The 23,915-nt window shown below is 41.6% G+C and overlaps 1 protein-coding gene across 1 annotated transcript in view; it reads right to left on the bottom strand.

Moving 5' to 3' along the window:
* Window positions 1-6,274: 6,274 nt before the first annotated feature.
* The window catches only part of SLC24A2 (solute carrier family 24 member 2), a 330,968-nt gene continuing 313,327 nt past the window's right edge, over window positions 6,275-23,915 (bottom strand). The window contains exons 8-11 of the mRNA XM_040417225.1: window positions 17,423-17,566; window positions 11,984-12,073; window positions 7,837-8,003; window positions 6,275-7,264 (exon numbers count right to left, since the gene is read on the bottom strand). Of these exons, the coding sequence (XP_040273159.1) occupies window positions 7,015-7,264; window positions 7,837-8,003; window positions 11,984-12,073; window positions 17,423-17,566 (651 nt within the window). The 3' untranslated portion in view covers window positions 6,275-7,014. The remainder of the gene's footprint in view (window positions 7,265-7,836; window positions 8,004-11,983; window positions 12,074-17,422; window positions 17,567-23,915) is intronic.

Genomic DNA, 23,915 nt, shown 5'->3' with positions numbered 1-23,915 from the left:
ACTACCGCAGATCGCAGCTAGTACCGCTCATAGAGGTCGGGAGCCGGCTATGTGATTCTGCAGCCAGCTCCCGCCTCCTGTATATGAATTAATGAATTACTTATCTTCATTGGTGGAGCGGTGGCCACAGCCCCTCCCCTTCTCTTATCTTCTCTCCTCTCATTGGCGGCAGCGGCAGCAGCATCACAGGGGGAGGGAGACACTGCTTCCTTCTCCCCTGTGCTGCGGAGGGAACACGGAGAGCGCTGAGAGCAGCGCGTTCTGTGTTCCCAATACGTTATCGGTATATCGGCAAAATAGATGTCGATACCGATAACGGTCAAAATCCTCAATATCGGCCGATAATATCGGTAAAACCGATAATCGGTCGATCCCTAGTATATTCTAACACAGAGGCGTTCCCATGGTTATGGGGACGCACCTCTGACAAGGCGCTGCCATCCGCGGCACCTGAGGGGTTAATCGCGCCGGCGGTAGCTCCCTGTCAGAGGTGCGCCTCCATTAAAATCATTGGTGGGCAGTGTGCCCTCCCCCCTGCATCATTGGTGGCAGCGGCAGTTCCGATCGTTTACCATGGCAGCCACAACGCTACTGAAGTCCTGTCTGCCATGTTCAGTTATTCAGCAGCATTATACTTACATGCGCTGTGGCCGCCCGGAGCTCCTTCTTCTTGTAACTCACAGGTCTGTGCAGCGCATTGCTATAAGCATAAGCAATGCGTCGCACAGACCTGTGAGTTACAAGAAGGAGCGCCGGCAGCCACAGCGTATGTAAGTAAAATGCTGCTGAATAACTGAACATGGCAGACAGGAATTCAGTAGCGCCTCTGTATTAGAATAAAATAACCCGAACACCGAACCCGGACTTTAGTGAAAAAGTCCGGGTTCGGGTCCGTGTACCAAAAAACGTAAAGTTCAGTACGAACCCGAACTTTACAGTTCGGGTTCGCTCAACTCTACTTATCTTATTTGTGCAGGTTAAGACATGTCTGGACATGGAAAACACATAGTAGTAGTTCAGTCTGATGAAAGCACTGGAAGTGACAGGATGCCAAGTGCAGTACAGTGCGAGTCTAGAAAGAAAGTGAGGGATTTGGAGCCTTATTCTGTGATTAAATTCCTTACAAATGAAGAAAAGAAGCCTTGGGAAACCCACGAAAGGATGATTGCTGTATATGGTGGTGATGCATTTTCCTACTACCAGGTAAAGTTTTGGGCCAAGCAGTTTAAATGTGTTAGGGAATCAAGTGAAGATAACCCTTGTTCAGTGCGACCTGCCAAGATATCTTCAGAGGAAATGTGCCGTAAAGTGGGGGCCGTGATTTTGGAAGATCGTCAGGTCAAAGTCAGTGCTATAACTCTGAATGAATTAGGCATTTCAGCTGGCACAGTTTCCAGTATCATTCATGATATTTTGATGATGTCAAAGATCAGTTCCCAATTACTTTCTCTTTCGAAACTTGAAGAAATTTCTTCATGGGCAATGATTTCCTGCTGATAATGCAGTAAAAGAGGTGGTAACCGGGTTCCTGTAGCTGCAAGAAGTCTTCAAGTGTGTTGAAGGGGAATTACATTGAAAAGAAGTTACATTTTCTCAGAATTTTTTTTTTCATATTCAGTAGATAACTTATTGAACACCCCTTGTATGTTAGATATTCACCTGGTCTCCACTGGCTACAGTAACTCGCAAATGACCACTTTTACCTACTCAGTGAGTCAAGTTGTTTCTGAATTTAACAAACTGAATGCCAATACTGCACAGAGTTCTCTGCAGACCGCACACTGTCTATAGTCTTTTATATCTGCCAGAAAATTTACAAGACCTAAGACCGTTTCAAGTCCTGGTATAGATCTAAGCAATCACTTACCTTCCATATTGTATATACTCTGCTGCTATCTATTTAGTATCCTTTTTGGCTTTATGCACAAACCCTTTTTTATCAGTAGGTAAGCTTATGACAAGATAGTAATAATCAGTTACTGGTTTTAAGTAGTCTTTTCACTCAGAGCTTTGTTGGTAAAGCCATTGCTGGGCGTTCCTTTCTACATATTTTCTGGGATCACCCACTTTATGAATGGACCTTTGGATTTTCATATTGGTGGTAGTGATGTGGTTGTGGATCCCGGATTGTACTGTTGTCTTTACCCCTTTATATCGTATTCGGGGTTTTAAAAGTAACCCCTTTCACTCTAATTTTTGTGACTCTACAACCCTATTCTGTACTATGGAAACCATACAGGTTTTTTTTTATCCTACCTTTTACTCCAAAAATGAGGAAAAAAACAACCACAGTCAATACTTTACACATCAGCATAACATGAATGAAAAATCTAACTTTTTCTCCCACCTATTCTAGTCTGAATGGTGTTTTATTTTGAGCTATTTATGAAGTACCCTTAGAATAGGTTATCAACACTGAACTCCTAGAAACTCCTTTAAATATAATCAGTTTATTAAAGTCCAGATTATTTCAAAGGATTAAAGGGAACCTGTTACCTTTCCAAACCGTGTAGCTAGCAGCATGTTTCTGATGATGCCTTTCTTCCTGAAGGCAGATGCAGCAAAAGTACTGAAAACGTTCTTTTATCCCCTGCCCGGCGTGCTTCTCCACACATGCTTGAAGTCAAGGAGGCAGCGGCCTCATGGTAACCACGCCCCCTTCCTGCCCCTTCGCTGTGACTAACAGCCGGCTGTTCGGCAAAGGCAGCCGAACTCTCTGCATAAGCGCTGTCAGTCACAGCGAAGGGGCAGGAAGGGGGCGTGGTTACCGTGAGGCCGCTGCCTCCTTGACTTCAAGCATGTGTGGAGAAGCGTGCCGGGCAGGGGATAAAAGAAAGTTTTCAGTACTTTTGCTGCATCTGCCTTCAGGAAGAAAGGCATCATCAGAAACACGCTGCTCGCTACACGCAGGTACTGCTGGTGGCTTGGGATGGTTTTGGGAGGTGACAGGTTCCCTTTAACAACTTTTCACATGACAGAACATTGTTAGAATTGTATCCACTTGGGTGTACTAGTTTGGATGATATATGTGCTTAAAGTGTACCTAAACCTTCAAATACACTTTATTAAAATCTATTCTAAATTTGAGGGAAATGATTTACGTAATATACCTTCATTATTTTTTCTTTTACTTTTCCTAGTGAAATAGGTACCTGAAGTTCAGGTGGTTATGGCATTTTGTAATCTGTACACTGCTGTGTACTGGAGTACTGATTTCACTGCAAATGCACTGAGCATTGTACAGTACAGTCTAGAGCATTGTTGCTCTGCCTGTACCAGTGCTGCTCTTCTCAAGCCTGACATAGATGTGTCTGTCTGGCTCTCTAGTGAAATCGATGGCATTTGAGGCTGTAGCAGTGCGGGCACGGGCAGGGATGCACTATATGAGCATTTGCTCTGCTTTGTTAATAGCCTGCACACCACACCGGTACAGGCTATTAGCAGAGCTGGTATTTGTATGGGATAAAAGTTTTTAATAAAGTCAAAAGAGCTGCCAGGTCCTCTTTTGAAAATCTGTCCCAATTTATGACAACATATAGATGCCACAAACGGTCTAGGGAAGCGTAAAAAAATTGTTTGGTAAATCTCCCTACTAGTATAACGTGCCAATTTGTGTCAGAATTCTGGCACATTTTGTTTGGTAAATCTCCCCTACTTTAAAATGTGATGCCTCCATTCTTGTTTGTGGTTCCACTAGTATAAATGTAAGGCTGCAATCCTAGATATAAACTTTAAATATAATATTTACAAAGCAGTACATTAAGACAAACTATTCATTTAACCCATAAAATGTTAGTGTGTCGTAGTCATTAATAAGCCAACTTCAAATAAGCATTTACATGTCTTGCAGCTGGAAAATGGTAAGTGAAATAATGGTAAAAACGGGTTCACTGACAAAGTTCAGCAACCTGTGGATGTGCAGAAACATTAGAAAGCAATAAGCTGATCTATTAGGTGAAATAAAACACTTCTATTTTATATGCAATTACTAGGTGTATTAGTATAGAGTCACTAAGTAAAATTTGAGTTTTTGGGTGTCAATGCTGTAGGTTATTTTAGATTTAACAAACTCAGGGGACCATGTTCTGCTGCTCAAATGTGCAGATGGAGCCTTTGATGATTTGGACTTTATTGTGTCTGGTAAAATTATCATGACCTATGCATGAACTGAAGACGTGTCTGAAATGGTTGTGCCAGACTTTGTCCATTTTATCTGATAGAAGGAAGAAAAACACATCTAAAATGTCTGTGTAAAGCATTGTCCTATTGTTATTATGACCTGTAAATAAACAAGGAAAGCTTGTTAGCAATTATCTGTCGGTATAAATGTACCGCCAATTACCTGCTAAGTGCGCAAAATGCTCGTTCATCGGGTAATCCGATTGTTTGTGCACACAAAAAAAATCGTCATTTGCCGGCAGCAGGCCGTGCTGTGTAAACACGATCTGCTGTTGGCAAACGAGTCAAGGTCGCTTTACATGGGACGACAGAGCAGCAGATTATGAGGAAGGAAGCGTTCCTTCCCCACAATCTGCTGCTCACTGGTGAAGGAGACCGCTCCATTTACATGCAGTGATGTGATGTTATTGCTCTTCCCCATACTGATTCGTTGATTGCCAACAACTGAACATGTTTACACAGCACGATCAGCTGCCGGCAAACAACAATTTTTGTGTGTGCTTTTCGCTCGCTCATCGGGTAATCAGCGCTCTGATTAACGCTCGTTAGTGATTATCTTTAAGATTCTCTGCCCTTCAGTATAGAGAAGAATGATGGCATTAGCGATCGCTCCTCCCCATACTCTGGAGGAGATCACTGCATGTAAATGCAGCGGTCTCTTCCAACACCGATTGTCGACAACAGCAGATTGTCGAGAAGGAATGCTTCCCTCCCAATAATCTGCTGCTCTGTCGTCCCATGTAAAAGGACCTAGCCATTGTCTATTATCTTGGGATTCTGATTTATTGCAGATCTGGGAATTGGCCACTCCAAGGTCTGGAATAATAACAGATAAATAAGACATACACAGTGACCCTTATAGATTGCATATGCTGGCTACATTCCACTAGAGGGTGAAACACTTTGGTTAAACAGTTTATAAGATTAAACTTTTCAGCTAGTGGTTGAACCTCATCTATGAAAGGACACTTTGCGTAGAGATGTTTTCCCGATCGAGACTCTGACTGCATTCACTGGAGATGTAAGTTTTCTATCCTTGGTATATACTTAAAGTAGAACTCCCGGCAGTGATGTCATGTGACCAACTCTCTGATCTCCAACTGACACAGGACAGGAAGTCAGTTACTTCTCTATTCATTCCTATGAGACTAAGAGTGAGGCTCCCATAGGAATACATAGAGAAACTGACTTCCTGTCCACACATAAGATGCTGTGTCAGTTGGAGAGTCTGATTGCTGGTCACATGACATAGCTGAGATGCAGAAGGGAGGTAATAACAAATACAGCCACTGGTAAGAAAATTTAATTCACTACAGATAATATCATCTAACTTTCTAACAGGTCAGAGAGTAAAATTTTTGGCGGGAGTTCTTCTTTAACTTATACTTGCAAAAGAAGAACATATATTTGCCTGATTACTATTGCATTAATATACAGTATACATATTCTTACTATTTATTAAATGTCTGTGTGTGTGTGTGTGTGTAGTCCCTCTTTAAGGCCGAATGCACACGGGCGTGGAACACGGCCGTGAGTGGTCCGTGGTATCCCGGCCTGGCATCCTGCTGATATGCCAGGAGCGCACAACGTCATTGGTTGCTATGGTTTCCCTTCATGCCGCCGCTTCACTACAGTAATACACTCATATGATCTATACGAGTGTATTACTGTAGCGCACGGCGTCATAGCAACCAATGACGCTGTGTGCTCCTGCTGTCAGCAGGATGCCAGGCCGGGATACCACGGACCGCTCACGGCCGTGTGTATTCGGCCGTGTGTATTCGGCCTAAAGAGTACATGAACCTGAAATCTTGCTCTTTTCAGCAAAACAGGTGCTCCCACTCCTTTATAGGGAAACAGCACCTCAAACAAGAGCGGTTATGTAACTGCTATTTTGGTTGCTGGTTGGTTGTTCTATGGTTGAAGTATTCTACTTGTAGGTCTTTCCCAGAGAATAATAGAAAACAAAAAGATGATATCACTCATCAGTAAGTTTTAATATATATACATATATGTATATATACATATATATTTTTTATTATTATTATTATTATTATTATAATATTAGAGATGTTCTTCAGCCTTGCAATCAGAACAGAACTACAAACTGTTACTTTGAGTTGGTACATTAAATCACAAGACTGTGTTACAGAAATTCAGTCTTACCATTCTTATAAGTGATCAGACTTGAATGTAAGTGCTTCTGGGCTAAGATACATTACACTCATTTTGTTCCATTAAGTGCAGTGCTGCAATACTGCCATCCATAAGTATATAGTAAGCAAAAGAGTATTCTACACAGTAAGTAAGCCAGAACCTGCTGTGTACACCTCATACTCAGCATCCAGTTTGCCACATTTTCATTGCATTCATTGTTTCCTATACTACGGAGTGAAATTAAGTACATTTCTTGTGCCACAACATTTCTTTCAGAGAAGTGTTGAAATACAGCCACGGTGATGGAATGATGTGCTCATTCTATATTCAAACCTAATGGACACATATGAATCCCAATGTGCTGATATTATTTACTACATGTAGATGCCATTTTCATCTAATCTCTCTCTTTGTTGGATATTATCTGCATTTTAATATTATGTTTGTATATATATTATATCATATGTAAAGAGAGTAATACAGGAATACAGTGTGCATTAGAAAAGTTACAGTTTCTCTAGATTCTAAAATCTTCAGTTAAAGAGCCAAAGTTGACTTTATATTCATTGAAGAAGTTATCTCAGGGTGCACGCTGACAACACTTTTGGTCTGCTGAGGGTGAAGTCATGCTTCTGCCCTTTGACTTTCTCAGTTTCAGTGTTCTTCGACACATAGACTCTAGAGGGTAGCTGGACATTGGATAATGCGGTTCTCAAGAAGGATGCTGACGATCAGGAAAACAAAATAAAGACCAAACATCATGCATCCTAAGATCTTGTTCATTCTCCACTTGCACAAAGCGATGGATAAGATCACGAACAGCAGCATAATAAAAAGGAGGACAATTGCGCAGAAGAGGCCATTGCTGCTGACAGTCACAGGTTTAAACTGGTTAAACATGGCAAACAGGAGCCACGGCATAGGGAGACTGCAAAAAAACAAAGAATAAAATGTACTAGTAATAATAACAACTGTGGAGAAAAAGACATGGATCGCACATTCGCAAGCTATGCACTGATCTATTGCTGCCAAGCAAAATATGAGAAACATGAACATTACATGTATATGTTTTGATAAAAATGCATAGGCCAACTCACTCATTGGGGCAGATTTACAAACATTATATTAATTTTTAGAATGCAAACTAAGACTAAACAGTCTACAAATGCACACAATTTATTACAGTGGCTGATGTTGTACGTTAATCTGGTCCACCTTTAGATCGTCTAGTCTGTTTATACCACCTATTAGGCGGCTTATTTTGTGCCAGAACTAAACAGCTGAATCTTGGTGCTTCTAAAGTCACTCCCTCCCTTACTGTTGCATCCCTTTGTCAGCCAAGGCAAAAAAGTATCCATAACAATAATTGTACCACCTGGCCTCTGTGCTAGAGTTCTGGCTCCATCTGAGACAGATTTCTGTAGCATTTGCCATGGTAAATCTACCCCAATGTCTACATTCCTTCAGTAGTCGCAGCAAAGAAATGTGAGCCTGGCTTACCCAACTGTGATGTCAAAAATGTTGCTTCCTACAGAGCTGGATACTGCCATATCCCCTAGGCCTTTGCGTGCAACAATGACGCTTGTTATGAGGTCTGGAATGGAAGTACCAGCAGCTAATATTGTAAGTCCCATGACCTCTTCTGTTATGCCGATAGTTTCTCCTACCTGAAGCAAATGATGAGAAAATAGCTCAGTGATGATACTATAAACAGTCTTATCATATTTTCTATACACATTTAAATAACATTTTATTTGGTACGTTCTGCCAACTGATCAGGATTCAGATACTTTTAAGATACTCGGTCATAAGTTGAATATTATGCCTTGGTCAAAAGGGTCACTACACTTCAATGAATCATCAATATCTGGATGGTTTTCACTGGGCTGCCAGGAATAAGAAACTCTAAAAATAGGTTGCTGCAAATTTAATATTGATGAACCACTGTGCTCATCGTTGGGAACTAGATATATCACATCACAGCACTGCCCCCTGGTTCACCAGGGACTAGAATTTATGCCAATCTGTCAGCATAAACTAGAATATATTTCACTAGGTTAGAATGATGTAGACCATTTCAATCTCCATCACTGAACAGTTTGAAAACTGAAACTGAAAATATGAACTAGATGCTACACCTCTGATTCTCAATTAACTTATTACTGTAATCACAGTTTCATGAGAAACTGGATATTATGGCAGAAAACTGAAAATATGAACTAGATGCTACACCTCTGATTCTCAATTAACTTATTACTGTAATCACAGTTTCATGAGAAACTGGATATTATGGCAGAAAACTGAAAATATGAACTAGATGCTACACCTCTGATTCTCAATTAACTTATTACTGTAATCACAGTTTCATGAGAAACTGGATATTATGGCAGAAAATCACTACACATTGGCAATCCTATGCTGCTGTAAATTTTAGTGTTGAACTACTAATATCTGGAAACTGTGTCATGCGCTTGCCATATACTAGATATTATGCGACTGAGCCAACAAAGACTGGGTGGTTTTCCATGTTGTCTGGATTGATTGCCACTGATAGTCAAGAAGAATTAGACACCCTACTAGTCATTAATGTACCACTAAGGGCGGGTTCACATCACTGTTATGGATTACGTCATTGTTTTCCGTTATAACATGGTTATAACAGAAAATAACGGAATCCATAAGACGGAAGTCATAATAGAAGTCTATGGGAATCATAAAGGATCCATCTGCTTCCCGTTGTGCAAGACAGAAAACAAAGTCCTGTCAATCTGCAAAACGGGAAACAGAGGGATCCGTTATGATTCCCATAGACTTCTATTATGACGGAAAGCAAAACGGAATGCCTTTCCGTTTTGCATTCCTTCATAATACAAGTCTATGGGCAGCAGAACGGATCCGTCCTGGCTTCCGTAATGCAGGACTAGACTCCTGCATAATGGAAACCAGGACGGATCCGTTATGCTGCCCATAGACTTGTATTATGAAGGAAAACTGAATGCCTCTTAAAGGCTTCCGTTTTGACTTCCGTCTTATGGATTTGGTTATTTTCCGTTATAACCATGCTATAACGGAAAATAATGACTGAGTCCATAACAGTGATGTGAACAAGACCTAACCTCTGACTTAGCACAGTAAACCTTTTGTAAGGGTTTGCTGCATTGTCACACTATTTAGTATATCATACTTGTTTAATCTAAATTATTTAGGACTAACTAATTTATACAGTATACTTGATTTTGAAGTGAATGTCCACTACAAAATGGGCAGAGCTGTGTAGTTCAGGCACCCACGTCTGGCACCGGAGCTACTCCCGAACATCTGCTTGAAAAGGCCATCAATATAAAAGGATTAGCCAAACCCTTTAAATAGTTCCGAATAATAAAATACGGTATATGGTGAAAAATTTAACTGTGATGGAAATGCGTTTTTTTTTTAAATATATACAGCCAGGTCCATAAATATTGGGACATTGACACAATTCTAACATTTTTGGCTCTATCCACCACCACAATGGATTTGAAATGAAACAAACAAGATGTGCTTTAACTGCAGACTGTCAGCTTTAATTTGAGGGTATTTACATCCAAATCAGGTGAACGGTGTAGGAATTACAACAGTTTGCATATGTGCCTCCTACTTTTTAAAGGACCAAAAGTAATGGGACATAATATTAATCATAAATCAAACTTTCAATTTTTAGAACTTGGTTGCAAATCCTTTGCAATCAATTACAGCCTGAAGTCTGGAAAGCATAGACATCACCAGACGCTGGGTTTCATCCCTGGTGATGCTCTGCCAGGCCTCTACTGCAACTGTCTTCAGTTCCTGCTTGTTCTTGGGGCATTTTCCCTTCAGTTTTATCTTCAGCAAGTGAAATGCATGCTCAATTGGATTCAGGTCAGGTGATTGACTTGGCCATTGCATAACATTCCACTTCTTTCCCTTAAAAAACTCTTTGGTTGCTTTTGCAGTATGCTTTGGGTCATTGTCCATTTGCACTGTGAAGGGCCGTCCAATGAGTTCTGAAGCATTTGGCTGAATATGAGCAGATAATACTGCCCGAAACACTTCATAATTCATCCCGCTGCTTTTGTCAGCAGTCACATCATCAATAAATACAAGAGAACCAGTTCCATTGGCAGCCATACATGCCCACGCCATGACACTACCACCATCATGCTTAACTAATGAGGTGGCATGCTTAGGATCATGAGCAGTTCCTTTCCTTCTCCATACTTTTCTCTTCCCATCACTCTGGTACAAGTTGATCTTGGTCTCATCTGTCCATAGGATGTTGTTCCAGAACTGTGAAGGATTTTTTAGCTGTCGTTTGGCAAACTCTAATCTGGTCTTCCTGTTTTTGAGGCTCACCAATGGTTTACATCTTGCGGTGAACCCTCTGTATTCACGCTGGTGAAGTCTTCTCTTGATTGTTGACTTTGACACACATACACCTACCTCCTGGAGAGTGTTCTTGATCTGGCCAACTGTTGTGAAGGGCGTTTTCTTCACCAGGGAAATAATTCTTCGGTCATCCACCACAGTTCTTTTCTGTGGTCTTCCGGGTCTTTTGGTGTTGCTGAGCTCACCGGCGCGTTCCTTCTTTTTAAGAATGTTCCAAACAGTTGTTTTGGCCACGCCTAATGTTTTTGCTATCTCTCTGCTGGGTTTATTTTGTTTTTTCAGCCTAATGATGGCTTGCTTTACTGATAGTGACAGCTCTTTTGATCTCATCTTGACAGTTGACAGCTACAGATTCCAAATGCAAATAGCACACTTGAAATGAACTCTGGACCTTTTATCTACTCATTATAATTGGGATAATGAGGGAATAACACACACCTGGCCATGGAACAGCTGAGAAGCCAATTGTCCCATTACTTTTGTTCCCTTAACAAGTGGGAGGCACATATGCAAACTGTTGTAATTCCTACACCGTTCACCTGATTTGGATGTGAATACCCTCAAATTAAAGCTGACAGTCTGTCGTTAAAGCACATCTTGTTTGTTTCATTTCAAATCCATTGTGGTGCTGTATAGAACCAAAAAATTTAGAATTGTGTCGATGTCCCAATATTTATGGACCTGACTGTAGATACTCAGGTTTGCAGGGAACACATGATTTTTGTGTTCCCTGCTGTCTACATATACAAATCATGGATATCAGTGATCTAATGGTAACAGCCCAGTGACATACAGAAGAGATGCAGATCATACCTTCTTTGCCTGCCCTCAAGCTCCCACTGCATTCCCTGTGACATCATCTGGAATGAAGCTAAGCTAAAACACCAGCCACAACTCATGGACAAGTGTGGTGCTGTTTCTGGAAGAAAGCAGCCATGTTTTTCTGATCCTATACGGCCCCTTTAACACAAACTCAAGCATATATTAGGGAAAAATAGATGTTTGCATCAACTTATGTACCCAATAGTGGTAAGGTTGCTTAGATTTTTAAAAAGAATTTGAGCTGGGTACAGAAGGGATGTCTTTTAGTGGCGGGATATAGCAATCTGCTGCTGATGTCATACTGTCATAATCCTAGATTTGTACTGTATGTGACAGATATTATTGAATTAGGAAATCTTTATTCTATACAATATAATCAAATAAGCTATTACCGTAGATCATTACGAAAAGATATGCTTACCTGATGTGCCCACCATACCATTAGATAAGAAAAAACTGCAATCCAGGCGATTGATCCAAAAAATGTTACCGGGTAAAATTTTCTTGATGACTGTATGAACAGAAACGTTAATAATTTTATTATATAGCCTATACATTTCACAAACACAATACCATTGCATTCTGGGTATTTCATGATATGTACTATTCTTCATGAATCTCAAACTCAGGCAATATGAAAAAATGTATATTTAATCTATGTAAAAAAAGACATGGTTATGCTAAATCACAAATAAATTTGCCCACTGAAATGTATCTACAATGCACTTTTCCCTGCATGATCTCCATAATAATGAGCACTTCATGTAAGTGTAACAGCTCTCCAGATGTTCTAATTTCAGGGTTTTATCAACGGGCCAGGATAAGGTTGCATAGTGCTAGGCGATGAATGTACACAAAGAGCGTATGGGTATCATCTCTTTTCTCAAGCTTGTACTGTGGTACATTGAATTAATATCTTGATGTAGTCAGTAGAAAGCAATGATAAAATTTACAAAATGGCCAAATGGTTCGTGAGCTGCACACAAAGGGTTGCAAATTGCATTCATACATAACCGTAGTAAATTAAAGTTGCGCACAAGCTTCACTATATATAGCTGTCTGTCTTTAAGGATGACCTGGCCAGAGGCATCTGGATTAGTGAAAGAGTGCCTGGACTTCACTGTGAGTGGGTGGCCATGGGTGTCTGGACAAGGGCGAGAAAGCATCCGGAATGTATGAATAAAGTCACTGTGCCCCAGTGTTGGGATAAGCAAGTAAGTGAGCACTTGCCTGGAGTGTCTGGATGAGTGAGTGCCTGTACAAGTGTCGAACCCAGGTGCTCCAACAATGAGACAGCAAGCAAGCATTTGATCCTGGGCTCCTGACTGATTGAGTCAAGGATGTCTTATGATTAACCCCTTAGGCTGGGTTCACACGGGCGTTGCGGGAAAATGTGCGGGTGCGTTGCGGGAACACCCGCGATTTTTCCGAGCGAGTGCAAAACATTGTAATGCGTTTTGCACTCGCGTGAGAAAAATCGCGCATGTTTGGTACCCAAACCCGAACTTCTTCACAGAAGTTCGGGCTTGGGATCGGTGTTCTGTAGATTGTATTATTTCCCCTTATAACATAGTTATAAGGGAAAATAATAGCATTCTGAATACAGAATGCATAGTAAACTAGCGCTGGAGGGGTTAAAAAAATAAAAATAAAATTTAACTCACCTTAGTCCACTTGATCGCGTAGCCCGGCATCTCCTTCTGTCTCCTTTGCTGAACAGGACCTGTGGTGAGCATTCATTACAGGTAAAGGACCTTTGGTCACGTCACTCCGGTCATCACATGATCCATCACCATGGTAAAAGATCATGTGATGGATCATGTGATGACTGGAGTGACGTCACCAAAGGTCCTTTACCTGTAATTAATGCTCACCACAGGTCCTGTTCAGCAAAGGAGACAGAAGGAGATGCCGGGCTACGCGATCAAGTGGATTAAGGTGAGTTAAATTATTTTTAATTTTTTTTTAACCCCTCCAGCGCTAGTTTACTATGCATTCTGTATTCAGTATGCTATTATTTTCCCTTATAACCATGTTATAAGGGAAAATAATAATGATCGGGTCTCCATCCCGATCGTCTCCTAGCAACCGTGCGTGAAAATCGCACCGCATCCGCACTTGCTTGCGGATGCTTGCGATTTTCACGCAACCCCATTCACTTCTATGGGGCCTGCGTTGCTTGAAAAACGCAGAATATAGAGCATGCTGCGATTTTCACGCAACACACAAGTGATGCGTGAAAATCACCGCTCATGTGAACAGCCCCATAGAAATGAATGGGTCGGTATTCAGTGCGGGTGCAATGCGTTAAACTCACGCATCGCATCCGCGCGGAAAACTCGCCCGTGTGAAAGAGGCCTTAGTGACCAGCCTGTTTTGGGCCTTACTGACCAAGCATTTTTCTTCCTGTTTTCTTCGTCGCGTTCCAAAAGCTATAACTTTTTTATTTTTCCGTCTGTATACCTTTATACCGTTTGTATACCAATACTGCCACTGCATCTTACATTATAAATTTTACGGTGTTCATTTTTCGGTATAAATAACATAATATCTTTATGCTCTGGGTCAGTACGATTACAGTTATACCAAATACATATATATATATATATATATATTTTTTTTTTACATTTTACTACTTTTTTGCAATAAAACCTCCTTTTTTTTTAAAAGAAAAAAATGTTTTTGCATTGCCGCTTCCCAAGACCTAGAACTTTTTTATTTTTCTTTCCATGGAGTTGTGTGAGGGCTTGATTTTTGCGGGACGACTTGTATTTTTCATTGGTATCATTTTGGAGTAAATGGCGCTTTTTGATCGCTTGGTATTACGTTTTTTCGATGGCAACTAAGAATAAATTAGCAATTATGTTATTTTAGTTTATTTTTTAACGGCGTTCGCCGTAGGAGATAATTTCTGAGATATTTATGTAGTCCAGGTTGTTACGGATGCGGCAATACCATACATATGGGAAAGATTATTTTTTGCTATTTTTTCATTGAAAAGCGTATTTTCAATGGAAAAAAGCGTAATTTTTTAATGTGATTTTTTTCATTGAATAAATGTGATTTTTTTTTAAACTTTTTTTACCACTTAATAGTCCCACAAGGGGACTATAACAGACAGGTTTTTGATTGATTTTAAAATGCAATGCATTATTCTTATAGTGCATTGCATTTTAATGTCAGTGCTATTCTGACATTGACCAGCAGGCTAAGCCAGAGAGGCGTAGCCTGCTGGAAATTACTGAAGGCTGGTCTGGGGCCTACACTAGACCCCAGCCAGCCTTCACACACATTGGCACCCCGCAATCGCATTTGTAGGGTGCCGATGGGAGACAAAGGGAGTCCGCTCCCTCTGTCAGCACTTTACATGCGGCAGGCGCCATTGCCCGTGGCATTTACAGTGTTCAACAGCCCGGGCTGTTAGAGCAGGGCCGGGGCTCTCATGTGACCGCCATGTGACTTATTGTCAGGAAAGGCCTTTTTGATACACACAGTCTCAGTAAAGGTCCTTCATTATATTAAAGGGATTTTCTCAAAATAACATTGATGTTCTTTCTTTAGGCTAAATAAGAAACTGTAAACCCTTTGTTCTCTTGACTGATGGGATTCAAGGACTCCGACCACTACAATTTATTTCTGCTGAAACATTACACAGAGTGCTGTCCGCATCCGAGATGGCAAAAATTGCGGCTCAGATGCGGACCCAAACAACGTGTGAATGAGGCATAACTGATGGAAATAACTGATCAAAGAACTGAAGTATGAACTCATAACACCTAAGAGACATAGGCGTTCATTTACATAGTGATATACGCCAGTTTTATAGCGTATACCCGCCGCAGATTGTGATGCAAAGGTTATTTGCGCTGCAATCTTAGACTTTTCCCTGCTCACACCAGGGCTAAAAAATGGGGGAGTGGCGTGGGAAGGGCTGGCAGGCCCATCTCATGTATCATTTTCTACGCCTGTTTTAGGTATTTAAAATGGTCTAAATTTAACCCAGCAAGGAAGCTGCCTTACACCGGCAGTGAATGCTCCTCTACATAAGTTCGGAGGATCAACCGCCAGCGCAAGGGGTTATTAAGAGAGGCGTCTAAAACACTGGTCTTAATAAATAACCCCCGTATAGTTTGCTAAACCCCAGTGTCTTCTCCTAATACAGGATGGCACTATTCACATTTCTTAGACAAGGGATTTTGGATTCTGCGTAATGCTAATTGCTTTGTTAAGAGGTGATCCAAAAGTAACTGATTAAAACTGAATTTGTGCCATAGGGTTGAATTGGAAGGGCAAAAAGTGAGTGCAGCATCATCCCGGGGAAGTTTCTTGATTCAAGACGTCTTGTTGACTTGCTATTGTCTATGGTTTGAAGACTAATTTAGGGTGGGGAGCACACCAAAGAACTCCATGCATGAAGAAAATGCCCATAAATTCTGGTACAAATGGTTATTCAGTGTCACACAGCAGATTAGACGTTATTTTGGAGTAATATGCTCCAAAACACAGTGCAAATACAAAGAAAAAATCTAACAAAAATTGCTTTCTGACTTTGTTATATCTTTAATACAAATCTCTGCAGATTAACTGCTTCAAGACGAGGTGATTTTCCATTTTTTTTCTTTTTACACTTTTCAATAGTTCCCCCAGGGAACTTACAGTAAACAAAAAAATCATTAGATCTCTACTCTCATAGACTTCAATGCATTAGCATTGGAGTTTATGAGAATTATACTATTCCTATGGAGCCCAGCCACAGGCAGGCTCTCCATAGGAACTTATGTGCGTCAGCTTTGGCCACGTACACCATCGGGGTTCTCTGACCCTTGCTAGGGGGAGCCGGTGCTTTTTTTTGATCTCCTAGATGCTGTAGTCACATCTGACCATGGCATCTGAGGGGTTAAATGTGTGTGATAGACGTTATCGTTGATCACATACTTTATGCCTGGGTATCTGCTGCTTAAAGGGTTTCTGTCACCAGAATTAACCCAATTAAACTTGCTGACATTAGCGATGTGCTAAAGTCAGCTGAACCTAACTAGTTTATTCCTACTTTTATCTATGCCCCCGTTTCTCCAGAAATATAACTTTTATAATATGCTAATTAGTCTCTAGGAGCAGAGGGGGCGTTGCCCCTGCTCCTAGAGGCTCCAGTCTCCCACCTCTGGCCAAGACCTGCTACACTAGATTGACAGGGCCAGGCAGCGTTGGTCTCATACTGCCGGTCCTGTCTGCTGTGTAAATCTCGCGGCTGTGCCGGTCCCGTTCAGTATTCAGCGCAGGTGCAGTGAGTGAAGGGCGCTCGCCGGCTGCCGACTTCCTCACTGCGCCTGCGGCGAATACTGAACGGGACAGTGCAGGCGCGAGATTTACACGGCAGACAGAGCCGGCAGTAGGAGACCAATGCTGCCTGGCCCTGTCAATCTAGTGTAGCAGTGCGTAGCCAATGCCCCCTGCACCTAGAGGCTAATTAGCATATTATAAAATTTCTGGAGTAACGGGGGCATAGATAAAAGTAGGAATAGGCTATTTAGGTTCAGCTGACATTAGCACATCGCCAATGTGAGCTAGTTTAATTAGGTTAATTCTGGTGACAGAAACCCTTTAAAACAGCAGGCACCCGGCGGCTACGTCGCCCACTGTGCTTGCGAGCAGGTGCCATTTTTAAATACTTGTCTGCCAATGTAAATTTATGTGAGGCGGTTGGGAAGGGGTTACGCAAGACGGCTACCCTCATAATAACGTAAAGAAATAAAAAGTTAAAATATACAAACAGAAAATAGTGTATTTGTAAAAATAAATAAATGATACATTCTATTCAAAGTAACGTTAATGCTTGTGCATTGCAAAACATAATACTCACTGCATTTCGCACATCAGGTAATGTAATCCACAAAGGAAATACAATTGGTAGCACTGCAAGGTACACAGCTCTTTTACGCTTTTTAGTAGGCCATGCTAGAGTCAGAGGATGGTCACCTTCATCAGCAGGTTCTGCGCTTGTCACCTGAGCAGGAGAAATTGAATACAATGGTATCTTTAGAATTAAAACAACTTTTAGGCTCCTTTCAGACGAGCAAGTGTCATGCTGCAGACTCGCAGCGCAGCTCCCGTCCTGAACTTCCAGAACATCTGGGGTCACATAGCATGATATTGATTTATGATGCTATGTAACCCTTAGAGGTCTGGAATGTATTGGGTAACACTGACAGTATTATGTCAGTGTTATCCAATACATTACAGACCTCTATGGGTTACACAGCATCATAAATCAATATCATGCTATGCCACCCCGGAAGTGCTGGAAGTTCAGGACGGGAACTGTGCTGCTCGTCTGCAGCATGACACTTGCTCGTCTGAAAGGGGCCTTAGCCTTTTGTTACTGATTTATAAATAAATATTTCTCTGTATTATAAATGATTGTTAAAGGGGTTGTCCACTCCTTTAATACTGATGGCCTATCCTCTGGATAACTTATATTCAGATGGTGAACAAGAAGCAGAAATCAGATGAAAGATGATATGGTTTCAGAATTAAAGAGGCTCTGTCACCAAGATTACCCCTATTAAACCAGACACACTGGCTGGTAGGGCTCATCATCCTAATTCAAACAATATCTTTCTTTTGTCTGTATGCTAAACAGCTGAAGAGATATATACATTTGTATTCATATGCAAATGAGCAATTGGAGCACCAGAAGGCAGGGCTGAATCATTTGAGCACAGCTTTGTAACACCCCTATGCTCTGCACACTCCCCCTCCCCTTGATTGACAAGGCTAGACATGTTGAGGGAAGAGCTATATCCTAGCATCTACATATCATATACTCTATGTACTATAGCTACACCACACTGAGATTTGCTCAGAAAGCTAATCTACACATTATTGCTTTATTCACAGGCACAATGTATAATTAGAAAGACCAGTAATGTGTGTTAGCTCATAAGCATGGGAGAAACATACCTCTTTCTGTGGTAATGATATACCTTATTTTTCGCCCTATAAAACGCACCAGCCCATAAGACGCACCTAGGTTTGAGAGGGGGACAATAAGAAAAAAATATTTTTCATTACACCTCAGGTCAGACCACCAATGTTAATAAGACCCCAATAAGACCTCAGATCAGACCCCCAATCCTCATATCAGCCTCTAATCAGCCCCCAGCAATATATGTAATCAGCCCCCAGCCATATATGTTATTAGCCTCCAGCCATATATGTAATCAGCCCCAAGCCATATGCAATCAGCAGCCCCCAGCCATATATGTAATCAGCAGCCCCCAGCCATATATGTAATCAGCAGCCTCGAGCCAGATATGTAATTGGCAGCCCCCAGCCATATATGTAATCAGCAGCCCCCAGCCATATATGTAATCAGCAGCCCCAGCCATAAATGTAATCAGCAGCCCCCAGCCATATATGTAATCAGCAGCCCCCAGCCATATATGTAATCAGCAGCCCTCAGCCATATATGTAATCAGCAGCCCCCAGCCATATATGTAATCAGCAGCCCCAGCCATATATGTAATCAGCAGCCCTCAGCCATATATATAATCAGCAGCCCCCAGCCATTTATGTAATCAGCAGCCCCCAGCCATATATGTAATCAGCAGCCCCCAGCCATATATATAATCAGCAGCCCCCAGTCATATATGTAATCAGCAGCCCCCAGCCATATATGTAATCAGAAGCCCCCAGCCATATATGTAATCAGCAGCCCCCAGCCATATATGTAATCAGCAGCCCCAGCCATATATGTAATCAGCAGCCCTCAGCCATATATGTAATCAGCAGCCCCCAGCCATTTATGTAATCAGCAGCCCCCAGCCATATATGTAATCAGCAGCCCCCAGCCATATATATAATCAGCAGCCCCCAGTCATATATGTAATCAGCAGCCCCCAGCCATATATGTAATCAGAAGCCCCCAGCCATATATGTAATCAGAAGCCCCCAGCCATATATATAATCAGCAGCCCCCAGTCATATATGTAATCAGCAGCCCTCAGCCATATATGTAATCGGCAGCCCCCAGCCATATATGTAATCGGCAGCCCCCAGCCATATATGTAATCGGCAGCCCCCAGCCATATATGTAATCAGCAGCCCCCAGCCATAAATGTAATCAGCAGCCCCAGCCATAAATGTAATCAGCAGCCCCCAGTCATATATGTAATCAGCAGCCCTCAGCCATATATGTAATCAGCAGCCCCCAGCCATATATGTAATCAGCAGCCCCAGCCATATATGTAATCAGCAGCCCTCAGCCATATATGTAATCAGCAGCCCCCAGCCATATATGTAATCAGCAGCCCCAGCCATATATGTAATCAGCAGCCCTCAGCCATATATGTAATCAGCAGCCCCCAGCCATATATGTAATCAGCAGCCCCAGCCATATATGTAATCAGCATCCCTCAGCCATATATGTAATCAGCAGCCCCCAGCCATATATGTAATCAGCAGCCCCCAGCCATATATGTAATCAGCAGCCCCCAGCCATATATGTAATCAGCAGCCCCCAGCCATATATATAATCAGCAGCCCCCAGTCATATATGTAATCAGCAGCCCTCAGCCATATATGTAATCAGAAGCCCCCAGCCATATATGTAATCAGCAGCCCCAGCCATATATGTAATCAGCAGCCCTCAGCCATATATATAATCAGCAGCCCCCAGCCATATATGTAATCAGCAGCCCCCAGCCATATATATAATCAGCAGCCCCCAGTCATATATGTAATCAGCAGCCCCAGCCATATATGTAATCAGCTTTAGATGTGGGGAAACCAGCACTCACTCAAATGCACGCTGCACGGGAGAGGACGTCAATCCACAGTAATATGAACAAAGGATCCCAGCAGTCGCGTCTTTGTGAATCAAATGTCTTTTATTCCATAGACCAGGACCAGGTTTCGGCAATGTGCCTTCATCAACAGGTAATCCAAATACAAACTTAACAGACTATATATGCTCTACAGTCACCGCCCACAGGAGCAAAAGTCCATCCCATAAAGGGAATGGCCAGAAAGTAACAGGTGTAATCAATTTAATAATAGACAAACCAAAGCAGAGAAAAAAGCATCTAGATAGATATTTCATCTTACATTTGTAGATAATACTCTTGTATAACTTTCAAATTTTCAATACCTGAGAAATAAACAGCAAAATATTATAAATATATAACAAAATTATTATATTACAGATACATAACCTCATATTCCCTATTGAGGCCTCTAGGGTGCAATGTGTCCAATGTATGGATCCAAAAGGCTTCCCTCCGTAGCAACATCTTATTAATGTCACCCCCCCCTCCGTGGTCTAATCACCTGCTCTATAACCTGGAATTTCAGTTGGGCAATAGAATGTCTGCACTTTTCAAAGTGGCTTGGAATGGGTAATAATAAATTTTTAGTTCTAATGGTCGATTTGTGTTTGTTAATTCTGTCCCTCACTGCCTGCATTGTCTGACCAATGTACAACAGACCACAAGGGCATTTAATCAGATAAACAACATTTGAAGACTCGCATGTAAAAAAACCTTTTACTTCAAACGGATTCCCGGTGTGTGGATGATAAAATGTAGGGCCCTTTATGATGTGTGAACACTGGAGACAATGCAGGCAGGGGAACGTCCCTTTACGCGGTGTTGATAATACACTTTGACGTAACCGATGTTTAGTGCCCCCTAAATCCGCTTTCACTAGCATATCCCTGTAACTGGGGTTCTTCCTATTACAAATCAGGGGTAAACTTTTAAATTCTGAGACCTCTGGATAGGCCTTACCCAATAAATGCCAGTGTTTTCTTACAATATTGTCAATATATGCATTAAAGGGGTGAAATTTATGGATAAATGCTATCCTAGCATCATCCTTTTTCTTATGTTTAACCCTCACTTGACAAGCACCACTGTTCGTTAATACATCTAAGGGATATCCTCTTTCTCTGAATCTAATAGTCATTTCCCCCATCCTCTGATCCTGTAAGAGCGGATCCGTAACAATCCGCCTTACCCGCTGATATTGAGATTTAGGTATAGACCTTTTTAAGGAAGGGGGGTGTGCACTCGAATAATGCAAAATACTATTTTGAACTTCTTATGAACTTCATGCGGCCACACTAGCCGAATACTATAAAGTGAATAGAATTCCAAGAGGTCTCAGAGTGCATTTGTGTCCAACCTTCTTTGCTGAGGACAGTGAATATTGCAAGGACTTTGAACGTATCATTAATAAATGTTCATATGACTTGATCTTACTCACGATTAATCGCATTCAAAAGGCGATTGGTGACATCACTGAGCAAGTAGCAACTACGGAGCAACAGTTGCGAGATTCATTAACCTCTGAGGAATTTAATAAATTAAAAGAAACTGTCGACACTCACATTGCAACTTATAAAAGAGAGACAGAAGATAGGAAACGATCCAAGTTCCTACGAGATTGCGAGGATTATCACCTGAACAAGGTTTACAGATGGCAGGACACGTCATTTCGTCAGCGATCAGGTTTCAGAAGACCCGCGAGATCAGGATCTTTCACGTCAAGTTCTGGCAACGAATCAACAGGCACACGCGAGATGCGCCCTTTTCAGAAAGGCAGACGGCGTCCGCGCGGCGGAGGAGACACAGGCGAGCAGGCCGCAAACACCGTCGGCATCGTATCGGAGACGGGACCGCATCAAGTACAGACTCGGTCTCAGGTAAGAGTCAATCTTTGATTATAAATTTATCGTCCCGATGTCTCAATAGCCAGCAAGTAGAGGCATTGCAAAAAGGCCTGTCGTTTAGTCCCTCACCCAGATTTGACAGTTTTCAAATGGACATAGACGTACAACAATTTCTTCGAAAAGTGAGGCTGAAAGCACATTTTGCGCAATCGTCTCTGCCTGTTCAACGCACTGACATTGTACCAGCTGATACATGCCTGCATTTGAAAGATCTGGGACTCAGTAATAAGTCCACATTCATGCCGCCGAAGACGTACCATCCGGTGGAGACATATGCACAATTAATACTTAAAGAAATAAGAGAGCATTGTGACAAGGTAAAGCATGGTGGACTATTCATGACTCCAAACATTACTATGGAAGAAAAAAGAGCGATCAGGGCTCTTATGGAGGACAATACTCTTATGATAAAACCTGCTGATAAGGGGGGTTCGATTGTGGTGATGGATAGGGAGAAATATATTAATGAAGTCTTGAGACAGCTGTCTGATGTTCAAACATACCAACTACTTGATAGAGATCCAGTTTGGAGAATTAAAGAGAAAATTGTCACCATGGTTAAGCATTTTGAAACAGCCGGTACGATCGACTCAGACATGAGTAGATTCTTGATTAAGCAATCCCCCATCACCCCGGTATTATACATTTTACCTAAAGTGCACAAGACCCTTATAGATCCCCCTGGACGCCCTATTGTGTCCTCAGTAGATTCTATTCTTAGTCCATTGGCCATAGTATTAGAAAAAGCCCTGACACCATTTGTTAGGAATACTAAATCTTTTCTATTAGATACTTCTCATTTTCTACGACTGATTAATGATTTGGGCCATGTTCCTGAGGATAGCCTCCTTGTGACTATCGACGTTGTGAGTCTTTACACGTCGATTAGCCACAGGGAGGGGATCCAGGCGGTATCTAAGATTTTGGAGACTAGTGAATACACTGCATCTTTACGTGATTTTTTTCTACATCTGTTGAACATTGTTCTGATAGAGAATTATTTTTTATTTGGGGATAATTATTATCTCCAGAAGCGTGGGACCGCGATGGGGTCAAACGTGGCCCCGCCCTATGCAAATATATTCATGGCTTCATTTGAGGAAACATATGTATATACCAATGAATTATATATTGAGAACATTTTGATTTGGAAAAGGTTTATTGATGATATTTTTTGCGTATGGGCGGGGCCACGTGAGACCCTGGTGGCGTTTATGGATCATCTGAATTCAGCATGTGAAGGTCTACAGTTTACAATGACATGCGATAGAGATAAAGTCAGTTTTTTGGATACATTGGTTAAAAAAAACAAGGAAGGTGAATTATCCACTGACCTCTATAGGAAGGAAACGGATCGAAACAGTATTTTGCATTATTCGAGTGCACACCCCCCTTCCTTAAAAAGGTCTATACCTAAATCTCAATATCAGCGGGTAAGGCGGATTGTTACGGATCCGCTCTTACAGGATCAGAGGATGGGGGAAATGACTATTAGATTCAGAGAAAGAGGATATCCCTTAGATGTATTAACGAACAGTGGTGCTTGTCAAGTGAGGGTTAAACATAAGAAAAAGGATGATGCTAGGATAGCATTTATCCATAAATTTCACCCCTTTAATGCATA

This window comes from Bufo bufo, chromosome 2 (genome assembly GCF_905171765.1).
Source record: "Bufo bufo chromosome 2, aBufBuf1.1, whole genome shotgun sequence".
Lineage (NCBI taxonomy): Eukaryota > Metazoa > Chordata > Amphibia > Anura > Bufonidae > Bufo > Bufo bufo.
The sequence above is the reverse complement of the archived record's forward strand: the minus strand, read 5'-3'. Positions and strand labels throughout refer to the sequence as shown.